Here is a 16,044-nt window from a genome sequence, read left to right as displayed (position 1 = left end):
TTTCCAGCTTTTCCATTCATTGTCAATAGAGCACTACAGATTAATGAGCAGGACAAACTATGAACAACTATCCTTGGATATTGGGATAATTGAATACTGAAATTAAGTGATATGTCCCTATAATAATGTGCTACCAATGCTTGCACCTAACTAAACTGAGGGGTATTTCACCTGAAAAATTTCTACACAAGCATTTTACATAGTGCAGCTCCACTTTAAATTCACAACATTTTTACTTGTGCTTGTACTTCAATGGTTTTATTTACTCTGTAAGTGCAATTCTAAATACACGGTTCAAGAATCTAGATCCTTTATTAACACAGTCTTTTCAAATGTAGTTTGTAAAAATAAGTTTTGCCTAGCAATTCTCTTCCACATGGGCAAACTGAAAGCTTTTTTACTAATGTAAAAAGTTCCTGGAAAACTGAGACCTACGTTCTGCCTGGTTAGATGCGACAATCTTGAGTAAGCCAATTATATGATTGTTATATGGTTCGATTTTACAGATTACTCACACTAGTGACTTCTAATTCTAGACATGAGAAGCGCATGACCAGTTTATCTGTAGATTAGTCTGGCTCCTGGATTAGTAGTCTGGATTATGTCCACCTTAATGGATGAGAAAAGGTATGTAGATAACTAAATACACTTATAATGGACCCTAGCAAGGGGATTCAGCATGACAGTGGAGCAGACATGGGATATTAGGCAGCTGCCATGGTTAAGTATTATAAGTATGCATTTCAACATCGGCACATAAGATTTCTTATATCAGCATCTAGGCTTTTAGGGCAAATTAGATCCAATGGATGATATTTTTTCTGTGAAACAGCCATCTATTCCATTTATTTATTCCCTTTCTGAAGAATCTTTTACCTTCAAGAGGTCAACCAAGCATCGAGACACCCATCAAGTTTCTAACTGTACTCTGAAGGCCACGGTGAAAAACAAACACACAAAACCTTTCACATCAACTTTCAATTGCTCCTCCATTTCCGCAAAGGCAGAGCTTACATTTGTCTTAAGTGACAGATGTGATGGATTGAGCGAAGCTGCCAATTTGTGGTATGATGCATGGACCGGCCGTCTGTCAGGTTACTGAGGAGCAGATGGGTTAAGGGTCTAATCAGTCCAAAACTGAGTTAAGACGGAGTGACAGCAACTAGTGGCACTAATAAAGATGAAGTGAGGGTGGGTCACACATGATAACTATTTTACAGCATTACAATTTGTGCTCATGTAGAGGTTTGCTCACTTTAAGTGACAGACATAAATGTGGAGAGAGGGAGTAGTAGCCAAGCGGCTGGCAGTTGAGAAAGAGTAGTTTGGGGTTTCACATACACCACAGTTATTATGACCTGGCTCATGCACCGGCCTTAACTTCTGTAGCATAAATATTCTTGAGAGAAAGAGGGGATGGGAGGAACTGTGTAAGGGAGAGGAATGGGGCGGGGAAGAGAGAGAGAGAGAGAGAGAGAGAGAGAGAGAGAGAGAGAGGGAGGGAGAGAGAGAGGGAGAAATGCATATGCTATGATAGACAAAAGGGTGTCCAGGACAGAGTGCATGGGGGATAGAGACCCACCCCCTGCAGTGGGGGAGGGGAAGGGTCTCCAACTGGTCTAAGAGAAACCCTTCCTGCAGGAGTCCATTGTCACTGACCAAGGCTATGAATAGAAAGCTGATTAAACCAGTCAGCATATTGTATGCTATTGCAGGGGTGCCAATGGTTGATCACCACATATTGCCAGTTTGTCTATTGTCTTCCCCTCTACTTTTCTCCCAAAGTGTTGCACAGTGTTTCAGAGGAAAGCCTCTGCTTGCTATTTAGGTCTACACTGCAGACTGGAAGTATTTTCTTCAGCTAAAGCAAATCCTCCTTCTCCTGTCTCAAAAGGACTTGTGTATTATTAAAAGCTTTTAAATGGAGCAATGTCTTGGCTGAATGCCAGATCCAGTGTCTTGTTGCCAAGGAAACACACACCCGTGCTCTCGCTCGCTCTCTCCCTCCCTCCCCTGAGGCTTATATTTCAAAACTGTCAGCAATCTCATGCGCTTACACTGCTGCCTTTCAGCTAAAAGCTTTTTGTGCTGCCAGTGGAGCAGGACAGAGGGAAAAAGAGAGCGGATGGGAGTGGTTAGAAGAGAGGGAGAGGGAGGGAAAATGAAGGGCCTCCTTCACCGTTGCCAAGGCAACTTGACATCACGGTGACGAAAACCCCCACTAAAAGCTTTTAACCGGATTCCTCTCCTGCCTTAGGCCCCATTTTGAGTCCTCTTTCAGCTAAGCTAGGGGGAAGGGCACAGGCAGCACGGTGTGTGCCTGTTTACAGGTCTCATTCCCTCACTGCAGAGTCTAGAGAGGTCTTAGCACGGGAAAAGGCTTTCAAATTCAACCTGTAAAGAGTCTGTTGTTGTGAACCCAGCCGGCACAGGCCAAGACAACTGTTTCAAAATGGCTTCAGAGGACAGTTTCAACTACCTAGTGCCGGGCCACAGTGAGAAGCACAGGCGGGCCCGAAACTGGACCGATGGTGAAATGAAAGCGCTCCTGTACGTGTGGGAGGAACACCACAACGAGCTGAAAATGAGCAAGAGGAACGCAAAGGTGTACGAGAAGATGTCCCAGAGGTTTTTCGAGCTGACTGGAGAACAACGCTACAAAGAGGAGATCAAGATGAAAATCACCAACATGTCTTTCCAGTACAGGCAAGTGCAATAGAAATCTGCCCTTTTTTGGGGGTGGATCTGATCTAAATATTCATCCAGAATTATGACTTGCATGCACACTCCAAATGCCAAACTTCAAACTAGGGATGTCAGTTTCGGTTAATTTTGCTTTCGATAGGCCGATACCCATTAACCGGTAACTAACCGGTTAATTTTTAAGAAAAAACGCAAAATCACGTGAAATACAAGAAAGTGGCGCTTTCCTTTTAGTCCGGCGCTCCATTGACTCAACTAGTGCAGTGCCCGTTCGCCCCGCTGCTGACAGCGCTGTTCGCTTGTTTATTCAAAGTTTATTAATAATGAACATGTCACGTGTGCAAATTGCACCAAATCTGACACTGCACGTCCTTGGTCCCCAGCAATACACCCGCCAAGTGTGAAGTATCGGACTAACGGTTCTCGAGATATGCGAAGGACACACACACTCACACACTCACTCAGACTCACAGACAGATAGAGATTTTAACATTGCTTCCCATGCTCAGAAAAAGTCGCCAGATTTGTCGCTAGTCGCTTTTGAGAAATAAAGTCGCCAGGGGGGTCTGAAAAGTCGCTAAGTCTAGCGACAAAGTCGCCAAATTGGCAACACTGGTGTATGCAAATTAACCTATAGACCGATATGCGTAACCGGTCAAAAATATTCTTGGTTAACGGTTAACCATTGACATCCCTACTTCAAACTTTACTTTTGCTTGACTATAAACATTTAACCATCTCTTCCGCTCTAACAGGAGACTGAAATGCACCACCAATGAGAGTGGGGAGATGCCAGACTGGCCATATTACAAGGCCATCGAGAAGATCCTGTCTAAGCCGCTGGAGAACGGGAGGATGAACTCCTTTGAGTTCCAGTCCTCCACCGCAGGTCCCTCCACTTCCTCCCAGTCTACAGAGACCCTGGTGCCCCAGTCAGAAGAGGGGCTGATGGGCTTCCTGCCAGAGTACACAGGCTCCTCTGATGAGGTGGAGATGAAACAAGAAGTGGACTCTTTGAGCTCTGACAGTGTGCACACGCTGGGCTCCAGGTAATAGACTTAAAGAGAGAGGAGGTTGTATGGGTGTGTGTGTATGTGTGTGTGGGTTTAATCACTGATAATGGCGATCGCAGGTTGATAAACTGACCTCTGCTGTTCTAGTTTCATGGCAGCAATTCAACTAGGCTGAGATAATGGCCTTACTTTGCTTTACAAGGCTTTATTTGTCATGTTGTGTTGGTGTGTTTCCTTTTGCAAATATCAGAAGAAATACAACACTCACTGACCAGATTAATTTTCCAGAATAACTGGAAAACATGTAGTATTTTATTTCTATGGTCTGGGACCATCTCGTTGGTATCTGTGAATATAAACAACTCTCTTCCAAAGCCAGAAACCAGAGTAAAGACAGACATGTGTTATGTTATTAGGTAGAACTAGACTTTGTGGAGTCACTATTTGTTTTCATTTTTATACCAAAATTAGGTTTATTCTGTAGCAGTTCTGCCATTTGTAAACCATCACATGTACTCTGATGGCTCCCTGGGTGCTCTCACAGTCACCTATATGTCACTCCCAATTCATTGACTGTGAGGCAGCTCCAGATTTTATGCATGATCAAATTATAGATTTAGGTCTTCGTTCTCTGGTTTCTGGCTTTGGGAGAGAGTAGCTGATGTTCACAAACACTGATTGGACTAGATGATAGGAATAGCATATGAATTCTTGAAGGGGGGGGGGGTTTTCCCTTCTGATGAAAAAGGAATGTATAAAAACGTCCGCTCTCTGCTCTCCAGCTCCCATCCGGCCCCAGCCAGGAAGAAGCGCGCTTACGTCAAGCAAATGTCCATGAAGAGGAAGAAACTGCGGGTCATGCAGTCCATGCTGCAGGAGCAGAGGAGGGTGAGCCGGGCCGTGGAGGAGACGTGCAGGGAGGTCCGCCGGGCCATGCACCAGCAGAACTTCCTGCAGGTCCAGTGTCTTCAGCTCCAGGAGCGTATGATGAACCTGCTGGAGAAAATGATCCAGCCCCCCGCCGCCACGTCAGCCTCCTGGGCTCCGGGCGGGGCCAAAGACCCCGGGAAGGCGTGAAGCGGCAGGGTCTAGCCCCACCTGTAGCCTCCTCGGACCAGGAATGGAATATATTTATTTGAAATTTCAGTTTAACATGGAACATTTTTAATATGTATGGTGTTGTAGGTCAAGGTCAACATTTCTGGAGGTGTCATCAACCAAATTCACTGAAATATCTGCAATGGAAGGTGGTCATCTTCAAAACTTCAGCTCACACTTTACCATCTAAGAAATGTTTCTACAACACAAGGGATAGCCATATCAGATCCTGTGTCTTGGTAACTGTGAAATGCCCTGTTATGATTACTGTTATTGAGAGGACAATAGTCTTGTGCGAAAATAGACTCACCTTGCCCCTTCGCTCTGTTGCTGTGTCAGGATAATTACAAGCTGGGGAGGTTTGTGAACCAGACTTGTTAGTTAAGGGAGTTGGATGGTGATTAACTGCTGGATACAGTAAGCCCTGCTGTTCCTGGAGAGATCGGAAAGGACATGAACAACACAAACTATACTGTTTCTGGTGATGATGAGTTCTGATGAAGGGGAACATCACTGAATATCAGCTTTCAAATATGTCATTCCTGTGCTCTATAACAGTAAAGTCTGTGCTGATGAGACAGACTAGTTGTCTCGACCTTGAATTTATGACGCCATACTGATGTATAGCTCCATGGAAAACAAACTGGAGAAGACAGGTGATTCTGACTGTAGCTGCAATGAGTTTTTAACAATAAGGGCACATTTCCTGGTTTAAAATTGATAAACCTGCAGCTCATTTGGATGTATAAAATCAGACAAATGTTGAGTCCACAAAGTCATTCTCCTATTTACTGTCAGTGAAGCAACCTCAGATTGTGTATCACTATGATCACATTACGCAGATTATAGTCTTGATGCTCTGCTTACATACTGATTGGACTGACTAAGGCATACAAATAACGTTATGCAAATTTTGAATTTGGGTGGCATTCTGCTTTTAGCATCACGTAGGCTATACATGCAATTTTTAAGACAGAAGCTGTTACACTGTCTTAACATATGTAGAAACGCATGGACATTTTTCAGAGATTTCAGTTTTTCATTGGTGAAGAAGTCCTATTCTTGTTTGAACTGCTGCTGAATTAAACTACATTGGTCTGCCTTAATTTTCTGTCTTTTATCATAAGTTAGGCAACATATTGTGAAGCAGATCTGTTACTGCAGGATCATTATTGAAATGCAAAACACTCATAAGGCAAAGACAAATAGAGCTAAAATGTTAAGGTCATTGCCTTGCAGCCAATTTGAGAGGACTGGTTCCTTCAGACAGCATTGCCAGCTCCACGGAAGTCAATCCATGGAAATGCAATGCTCTCTCAATAAAAACAAAGGATGAAACACAAACCAAACACAAACCAAATTGTGTTAGCAACACTGAAAAAATCAGCACTGAATTTCTGCTTTGAAATGTTACTCATATTCTGTAGGCAACAATCACTATTGTGTCTTGTATCCAGAAACAAGAAAGAGCAGCGTGTCTCACACCTTGATGTTACACAAACACACAGCTCCATAGAGAATGAAGTGAAAAAGGTGGAAATGATTGCTGTGATAGCACCTGGGATAATCTATTGGGAACCAGGGTGGGTTTGAAACACAATAAAAATCTAAGTACACAGACTAACATCATGAGCCCATCAAGTCAATCAATAGAACAGCTCCAGGAAACACATCCATGTCATCACAGATAAATTTCAGTTCACAGGTTTAAATATAATCTGTCCTGACATGAATTCTTAAATCCAGTTACTCTGCTGTAAAATAAACTCAGGGCATAGCCTAACACAAACTATGTCCACCTACTTTCACTTGGCATATCTGATAAAATGACTTTCAGTCCATTGTCTGTTCCTAGCAAGTGTGTGTGGGCTGCACATGTGTAGTAAACCCATGTGACTGTGTGTGCCCTTGCAACCGTTGCAGCCCTTTGGCCAGATGTATTGTTTACAAACCACCAGTGGTAACACAGTGAGTCCTGCTGCGGTCTGGAAGACACATGGGGCGACCCACATGTAAAGTGCTTGAGGGATAATAACACAGCAATAGGTAAGACTTCTGATTTACACAATTTAACAAGTTTATTGAAAACTGACCAACATTGATAGCGTTGTGTGTTTTCGGATTTAACGTGTTCTCACATAATTTACTTAGCCATACATTTCCGGGTTTGTTGCTTTCTCAAAGTCGCTAATTAAACCTTTATACCTTTATGTTTGAGTGGTTTGGGCAATAATACAACTGTACTCAATTTGATTTACATTGGCGCAAAATTAGACTGTCAACTCTGATAAATCTCAGCCAATAGCTTCACTTCAAACGTTTGAATATTGAACATGACAGGCGTGGTGATTGGCCAAAAGGAGACGTGACGTGTTGCAGAGACGTTACGCTGTCATGGTTACTATGAAAGACGCTTTGTAATCTCAACCGTGAATGGAGGAGGGTGGTGCTTTCGCACTGCCGTATGGATTACTGGATTGCGGGAGGGAAATTTTTTGAAAAAAGGAAAACTGTAGACCTGTGATGTGAAAAATGTACACGTGTGGACTTTTATCAGCGTGGATATAACTGTGGACTTTTGGGCGGAACTTTACAGAAGTTGAAAAGGTAATTGTAGTACTTAAACATGCTTCATCAATGGTGATAGTTTGTGAGTACTCTCTCTTATAACTTTATTGGAGTCACACTTTAAAAGGAATAATAACTGTGTGGCCCTGTTAATGGACTTTGTCAAGTATTTGGTGTTTAAAATGTTAAAGTTCTAGTCTGGTGAACACTAACATTTAAAAACAATGATTGACCGAAACCACACGTCTGGCTGTGATTGAAGAGTTCTTGAGTAGGGGAGCCAGCTGGCACTGTGTTTTGGGGAGTAGGGTTAGGGTGGGTGGAGGGGTGGATAGGACTAATTTACAAGCTGTCTAGGGACCTTAAAGCCCTCTACATTTTAACTTTGACAAATAATTGCTAAAAGAAGATTGACATCAAGATATTACTTAAACAACGTACTTGTGCAGTGAGGGAAGTGTAGTATTTTTGGAATTTAGTAAAATGCACAAAAACAAAAAAACCCAACAAAATCTGCTCTTTACTGATAAAGATTAAAAACAAGCAGCATTTTTATCTTTGTAAGTATTTTGTAATTCTGTTGAAAGTGCTCTATAAATAAAGATTATTATATTAACATTACTGATTAAAAGCAAATACTACAAGTCTCTCACAAAATGAGATCTGAAACAAATTAGGGAACATTATTTGAAAATTACTCAGTTTTATCATACCTCTAATTCTTATGCAGTTCAGTGCATGAACATCAATTATGTTATGTGATTTTGAATATGTTTGCAGATCCTATCATGTTAATAGAACTGTGCATCACCATAACTCCATATCATTATTTCACCATGATATGACTATTGAAAGATGATGAATGATAATATTGGATTATTGCCCAGCTCTATAACATGGGATCATTCATTGAGTTGTATCTTTTGTACATTTTGATAGATTGCAAACAAACTACTTTTAAAATTTGTTTCTTACCCTCTTCTGCCCACTTTCTCTAAATGTAGGATGACAACAACACATTAGTGTTGGCAATAAAACAACAGACAAGTGTTTTAGTTCCCACACACTGGATCTCAAAACACCCACAACAAATATGAGGATACTAGGACAGCCTGAGGGCGTGAGGAGGCGTCTGGACTTAAATCCTGCCGGTGAGCTCAGGGGGGTGGAGGTTATCCGTGGCCGGACAGGATATGGCTTTACCATTGCGGGACAGGGGCCGTGTCTGTTGAGTGGCATCCTGGAGGGGAGCCCGGCTGACCAGGTAGGACTCAAACAGGGAGATTGCATCATGTCCGTCGGTGGAACCGACGTGTCCGCTGCAGCGCATGAGACCGTGGTGCAGTTGATCGGCAGCTGCAAAGGGCCCTTGCGGTTGGTTGTGCTTGCTGAAGGCCGACCCATGGGAAACCCCATCCTTAGTGATGTGGAATTTGGGATTAATGAGAGAAAGAGTCTTTTCCAGAAGGTTGGTGTTCATCGCACCATCTCGGACCATTCCAGCCGTTCCTCCTGTAACTCGAGTCAAGCAGTCACGGCCAAACAGAGGCCGGTGTCAGAGCCTGACATGTCGCACTGGGCACAACAGTGGAGCTCTTTAGCTGAGCAGCCAAAGGAGGAAACCGCTCGAGCTGGGGACACAGACTCTGTTTTTACAGACACAGAAGAAGCTAATCCAGACTGGAGTATTCTGAACATGACCATGGTGGTGGGCTACCTGAGCTCCACTGAGCTGATCTTGAACACCACTGAACCGGAGGAGGACTGCTTACAGGCCATTCGCGAGCGAATACGACAGTTGGGTACAGAGCAGGATACCCATACTTTGGTCATGATGAAGATCATGTTTGACTGTATCCGCCTGTGTGACGATGCAGGAGCTGTGCTGGCAGCCTTCCCTGCTGAGAACTTGGTCTTAGGGGCTGTGTGTGCCGAAGACATGCGCTTTTTTTGCCTGGTCACTACAGCGCACGTTTCCAATGGCCATGTCCCTGACGACGGTCCTCTGCGGGCCTCCTGCCATGTTTTCTTCGTTGACCCTGAGCTGGGCCACCATGAGGACCACCTGGGCATTGCTGGGCGTTTTGGCTTTGACTGCACTCCAGACCCAGATGCACTGGGCTGCCTGGAATTCCCCCACACTCCCCCAGACGTGCTTCACTTTGTGTCTGTCCTGTACAGTGACATGGGGGAGGCTGTGGAGAGGCTTAGAGTCAAGCTAGACACGGAAGCCCACCAGGAAGCCAAAGAAAATGGCAGCACTGGCAAGCAAGGCAGTGCCAGCAGCAATGGAGACAGTGGAATTGGCAACGGTTCCCCCCCTGAGGAGAGAGCGGACAGGGATTTCCCTTCTGCCATTGGAAACCACCATGGGGCCCACCTCCCCAGCTGTCCATGGGATTATCCTCCGTCTGAAGACCTCACCCCAACAAGCCTCACCCAGAACCTCCGTCTTAATCCCGGGAGCAGTAGCAGCACACATTCCCTTTCAGAGTCGCTACCTGGCCCTGACTCTCTTACCAGCCTTTATGGAGGTCCCCCACCCAGGCTTGAGTTTCAGTTTAAGCCCCCACCGCCTCCTCTGCCTTTGGGTAAAAAGCCAAACTTCTTTGGAGGCCCTCTCAGAAGTAGTCAAAAGTGGTTCTCAAAGCAGAAGTGGCCTAAAGTCTCCAACGATGATCCTGAGCCCCAGGCGATGGCCACCAAAAATTGGTCCTCCAGCATCAGCCTTAGCACCAGCCCTCATGTCCTGCCGCCCCCCATGAGCCAGATCCCTTCAGACAGGTACCAGTCAGCAGAGGCCATGATGCTGCCTCCTAGAGAAGAATGGACCAAAAGATTCCTTGAACAGAGTGGGAAACAAAGGAAGGATGCCAATAACAAAGTTAGTAACATACTCTTTTTAACATCTACATGTGACGTTTTTGATGAGAGGTGACAACATCTTAGCTGTAGCAATTTAACTTAAATTAAAATGTGATTTGTGCAGTATTTTGTCTAAATATTATAGGATTTTAAACATATTGACTACAAGAGTGGTGTTTTTTCTTATAGCCTATACAATGTGTCGTCGACTAATTTCTCAGCTGTGTATTAATGAGAAATCCTGACACAGAGTATCTTTAAATAGCTCCATTGTTAGCTTGGTCACACTGAGAAGAGAACATCTGTTTCTGTGCTTCATTTATGTCTAACATTATACACAGGAAGTATTAAATGGTCACTGGGAGTTGAGTTTCCAGACACTGAAGGGGTGTCAAGTCTGTTTTTGGTGGCACCTAACATGAAATACAATACCACTATTTCACCGGTCAGTTGGCGGTGAGTGTGAATTAAGCTCAGAAGGCACCTGTTGTAAGTCAATGATGTCATTGTCATAAACCTGTGGAGGGAAGGAACCTGATTTACTGTTGCTCTCCTCGTTGCCCACAAGATGTCCCTGTGTTGCTATCTGGTCGTGACAAAATGAGCCTCTCTCAGGGAAATGGTGTAATGATATGTGCAATTTTAGATTTGTTTGAGAATCAGCCGTAAAATCCCTCACAATCACAGGAAGAGTATCATTTTGTGGGTTTGCATGGCTCACCTGTTAATGTACACAATTGCTTTTATATATGCATTTAAAAATGGCTGAATGCTTGAAATGCAGATAAAAATCTAGGTTATGTTTGAGATAACTATTTATAGCTTTGTGAACTCACATTTAGTATTGCCCTTTGTCCATAAAGCGGGGGTGAATTGTGCCTCTGTCCCCCCCGCTCCCATCAGATCAGAAAGAAGACAATCTCGCACAGGAAGCCGAGCCAATTACGGGGTAGAGCCCATGTCATACTGCGGTAATTATCCGCAATTCTTTATTCTTGCTCAAACATTAGGCTCGGCTTCTCCCATCATAATAACAACAGGGGTTGCTGAATAAAATGTATTCTTATGGCTATTTAACACAGCAAAGAGAAAAGCGAGACAAAGATGTGGATAAAAAGAATTACCTAAGTATAATAGTTACCTTTCCTAATGTGATAGGCAGGTGGAAAACCGAGGTAGTTTGACATTGTTAGCGGTGAAATTAGCAGAGAGCCGTACTTCTCTCTCAGCAGAGTTGAAACAGAGATGCAGCGTAGCGGGGGTTTGCTCTGTAGCCAATCTAATTTGCCTGGGCTCCGGGGAGCCATGTTGTCAGAGAGGAGAGTGAGTGCCATGACCTCCCATTATCTGAGCGTACAGCATGTGGTCCTATAGTTCAGCAGGCAAATCTGTCAAATCCAGTGGAAATCCTTAAATATTTCCTGACATCTGTTATAACTGACTTGACTTCAAAGCCACTTCTCACTTTGGTGTGCCACATTTTCATTTTCTAGTACGCTCAGCTTGATACACTGGAGCTCCATGATCTGTGAATCTTCAGAGCTCAGGGTTTTGTCCTGACTATCAATAACTGCACACAAATGAATTCTGCCATGGGAAAAAAATCACATTATCTCAGTCAGCCCACATTTTGTGTGTTATGAATGTGACTATTAAACTAATTTAATCGAAATGAAAGCATGTGAGTGATATCTCTTTGGTAACTCAGAGCCAGTATTGGTGGCTGACAGTCCATTAATCCTAGGGGCATGCCAGCCGAAAACTACTAACCAGAATAAAATAGAAACGTGTATAGAAATTTTGTATGTAGAGTAACACTATGTTGGCAGGTTGAATTTAAAGCTGTCAACAGTGGGTATCGATCTTGTTTCGTTGCTCATCCTTCTCTCTTATATTCTGACAGGGCTCCAGGTTTTGGGGCATGGGTGTTCGTGCTTCAGGACGCCGCCCCGCCAAACGTCTCAGCCTGGCGCGATCACTGGACGACCTTGAGGTAGGCACCAAGTTCTTTCATTTGTCATCAGTTTTATATGACTTTATTTTCGAGTTGTTTGAATGAGGGAACCTTTCTGAAATTCACAAAGTTTTTAATTTAATACATTGTACCAATGTGCCTCCTCAACAAAATGATTTCACAATGATAATGTGACAATGGCAGTATTTTATAGGAAGTGTACCACTTTTTTCCACTTTGGGGGCAAAAGTTTTTAACTTCATAGAGCTTTTTTCAAGTTAATTGAATTTCCTATATTCACCAAGTCCAGTTTAATTCATTTTACCAGTTTCCTTCCATAGCATAGACTATTTTTTGTGAAATGGCCATGGCGGTCTTTTATGGGTACTGTACTTCCCATTCTTTTGGGCCTGTATGCAGAAAAGTTGGTCAGCTTGACTAATGTGGACATTCAGTCCAACCATCCCCCCTTTCTCATTCTGCTCCACTTTCAGCTCTTTTTTAACCTTTCATTTCCGTTTGCCTTGAACTCTGCATTTGGTGCTACACTTGTGGCAAGGGGTGGCTCACAAAGTGGTCTTTGTGCGGGCCAGAGGCATGGCCCTGTTTGTTTGGCCTCGCTAATGAGCGCTGCTGAATGACTGAATGACGTGCTCACATTCTCTCATATTAGTGTTGCTGAGGGATTCTACCAGCCCGCTGTTTTATTCTCTCTCTCACACACACACACACACACACACACACATACACAGAACACATGCATACATTACACACGCAAACCTACAGATTCAAATTCACACACACACGCACATACATGTAGAAATAATGCATCACATAAATGCTCTGAACACACATGAACACACACACAAACAAGCACAAACAAGCACAGCAAAAAAAAGCATGTCTTACTGTATATCCCTGTATTATTCACAGTCACCCACAGACCACACATTGTACTCACAGAGGCACACCACAAATCTCCACCTCAGAATTGTCCCAACACACTACACAGTAGCGTTGTTAAAAAGCTCCAGAAGGTTTTCAGCAAGTCTGCCCCAGATGTACAGCCACAGGATTACAGACTGCTGTAAAAGGTTGCAGCAGTTATAGAAGTTGTGCTTGCATATAGCCCAACTTCTATGCTTTCTTTCATTTTTGATTTGTTGTAATTTGTCCACAGTGTGATTATGTTTTCAAAAGAAAATACTGCAGATCCTGATGGTTTTCCCCCTTCATCCTTACCGTGTGATCTCACTGCGAGCAACTTGGTTGATTTTTGGTCGCTCTATTCTGACCGGTTGTGGGCGGTGCGAGAGGCTCAGATTGCAGCTGTGTGATGGTCTGCAGCTACAAAGTTTTGACCAGGCAAATCATGTATTATTTATGCAAGTTGTAGAGAACTGGGAAGCTTTGAATGGCTTAAATCTCGTTCAACTTCTTGTAATTGTGGAACAAAATCACATCGGTAGGGAAACAATGAAATCTGATTGGCTCTTGATGGAGTTTCCCTGGTTGCTCATCCCTATAGGAAATTAATGGACTTCCAATGACTTGTTGATTGTGTTGCTTGCAGTTTTAATGCACGGTTAGATTCCTGAGACATTTGATTTAATGAGTTTCTGTGTTGTCAACCCTGAACCAGAAAGAATAGGTTGCCTTTCAAAGGAATACTTTATTGATATGCACTGGGAAATTCTGTTGTTGCTATTCTTCTCCAGGGAGGTCAAAGCTACAGAACAGTCCCCCACAAGCTAGTAGGGATTCAGTGTGTTGTCAAAGGACACTTCAGCGGATGCTTTCACACTTGCAGTATAGTTCACCTTGAATTCTCTTTGTTACAAGAGGTTATTTGCACCCACACATGGACTTCACAGCTCTTCTCTAAGGTCAATATTATACATCATACATCATTGGTCAATATACCAATGATGTTAGCATCATTGGTAATGATTTCTGTCCATGATCAAGCCCTGACATGTTGGCTGTAAGATGAATGGCTGCAAGGATGAATTTAAACAACTGTAGCAAGCTGTAGAGCTTGTTTTGGTAACTGTAATGGAAAACAGAATGATCAAGACTGATCTTCCATATAAAGACAGTTTCCCTCAGATTAACAAAATACATGGATTAGGATGTTATGAATGTGTTTTTCTTTTTTGAGTATGCTGTATTGAATTTGTCAGATTCAATTTATCTTAAACTAAATGCTGTAAATTCCTCAAAATCTCTGCTGTTTTGGTCTGTTTTGATAATCTACATCCAGCAACTTGGATTTGCTTCTTTGTACAGGACCATGCTCTTTTGGATACTAATTTAAGACTAATTGGTTTGTCACAAGTGGATCTCCTATTCATATTTATAACACTAGTAGGATTCCATTTAAGTATTTCCTAGAAAACTTGAGCTTCAGTCTATTCTCTGAGCCAAATTACATTTTGGTCAGCAGACAGCTGCTAAGAGGGGGTAAGTGACTCTACTGGAGTTTTCCTAAGGGGAGTCTGCTCTAAAATATATATGCTTTTTAACCTTTATTATTCAAGGAAAATAGACTGAGCATGCTTGCTCTTTTCCAGCAACACCCTGCATCTCATTCATACAGTTCAACACATTCACACCTGGGTGAATTCACACCAGCTGCCCAGTACAACCAGAGTCTCCTAATGTTGGTCACTGAGCAATCTGGGGTTAAGTGCCTTGCTCAAGAGCACCTTGACAGTAGACAGATAGTGTTGCTCATTCACTTTCCTCACCCACATTTCTCCAGCTGGTCCTGGGATTCGAACCTTCAACCTTCCTCCACTAACCTCTAGGATACTGCCATCCCCTCCAGGAGGGTTTTGGACAACATTTGCTGTAAGATAACATCCAAATATAAGAGACTCACAATTCTCACTGTGCATCTCGCTCATAGCTACTCAAACCATATATAAATGAGAGGCATCAATTACCTATACAGCTTGAAGTCATTGTAGGCCTATACATTTCAGGTAATAGCACGGTAGGGAATGTTTTATGGTCGTAAAAAGCAATTAGATCCTCACCTAGCGCTTGCCCCTCGGCTCTCATTTCAAGGGCTGAGCTTCACCCGGGGTTCACAGTCAGAGATCAGATGATGCACTTCTAAAAGCTCCTGCCACAGCGAACCTAAGTCCATCCAATGGCATTACCAATCATGGCCATGTAATGACTCATGCATTTGCAAAGGTTTGTGGTTTAATTTAGCCACAGATTTGGAGAACCACTTCTGTTCTTGTTAGCAGCAGTCCTAATATGACGTTCGATAATGGAATCTCCATATTGAGATCTTATACATCAGATATCTTATACTGACGCACATACTTCTCTTCCTAAGACATTTAAAGTAGAGAGTCAGAACCTCTTTTCTCTTTTCAGAGGACAAGATGCACTACACTATGGACACTAAATGACTCCTTGGTGATGTGATAGTAGTGCAGGTTTTAATCTAAGGGGGGGGGGGGAGTGATTGGTTTCTGCAGCACTTTCCTACTCATGTATTGTTGTGAAGGATGTTTTGAAGGACTGTTCTCATGCTGAGTGTATGAAAAACGTGATAAGCTCCCGGTCAGCACATGCATCTGGACTCACAAGGACACCGTGAGACTGTTTCAGAGTTCACCATCGGTGCTTAGGGCAGACCCCTGCGGATAACCCCTGGATGTGGCCTCGCTGCATGATATGGGGAAGCCCAGAACAATTTGCACGCGTGTGGCCGTGTTGCTTTTTCCGTGGTCAGTGGTGTGCGTCAGAGCGGCTAGCACGGGAATGAGCAAAAGCTTGTTATTTTTCTCCACATTACGAAGGCTCTGACACGTAGCGTTTGCA

The 16,044-nt window shown here is 43.3% G+C and overlaps 2 protein-coding genes across 2 annotated transcripts in view; both read left to right on the top strand.

Annotated features, from left to right (window-relative positions):
* The first annotated feature begins 2,452 nt into the window (after positions 1 to 2,452).
* Positions 2,453 to 4,793, top strand: msantd1 (Myb/SANT-like DNA-binding domain containing 1). The gene is made up of 3 exons (XM_071898831.2): positions 2,453 to 2,706; positions 3,459 to 3,752; positions 4,499 to 4,793. Exons 1-3 carry the CDS (start codon positions 2,453 to 2,455, stop codon positions 4,791 to 4,793), a joined length of 843 nt encoding a protein of 280 aa, XP_071754932.2.
* A 3,682-nt stretch (positions 4,794 to 8,475) lies between these two features.
* The window catches only part of LOC139911320 (regulator of G-protein signaling 12-like), a 35,465-nt gene continuing 27,896 nt past the window's right edge, over positions 8,476 to 16,044 (top strand). Inside the window, exons 1-2 of the mRNA XM_071898834.2 lie at positions 8,476 to 10,266; positions 12,151 to 12,240. Coding sequence (XP_071754935.1) covers positions 8,476 to 10,266; positions 12,151 to 12,240 — 1,881 coding nt within the window. The remainder of the gene's footprint in view (positions 10,267 to 12,150; positions 12,241 to 16,044) is intronic.

The sequence above is a fragment of the Centroberyx gerrardi genome, chromosome 23 (assembly GCF_048128805.1).
Source record: "Centroberyx gerrardi isolate f3 chromosome 23, fCenGer3.hap1.cur.20231027, whole genome shotgun sequence".
In the NCBI taxonomy this organism is placed as follows: Eukaryota; Metazoa; Chordata; class Actinopteri; order Beryciformes; family Berycidae; genus Centroberyx; species Centroberyx gerrardi.
This window is presented reverse-complemented; position numbering and strand designations above follow the sequence as displayed.

What these genes read in the sequence shown, in the direction of transcription:
- msantd1 (XM_071898831.2), top strand. Translation starts at nt 2,453, where the DNA reads ATGGCTTCAGAGGACAGTTTCAACTACCTAGTGCCGGGCCACAGTGAG. An exon ending in AACATGTCTTTCCAGTACAG is followed by an intron (nt 2,707 to 3,458) that starts GCAAGTGCAATA and finishes CCGCTCTAACAG; the next exon opens with GAGACTGAAATGCACCACCA. An exon ending in GTGCACACGCTGGGCTCCAG is followed by an intron (nt 3,753 to 4,498) that starts GTAATAGACTTA and finishes TCTGCTCTCCAG; the next exon opens with CTCCCATCCGGCCCCAGCCA.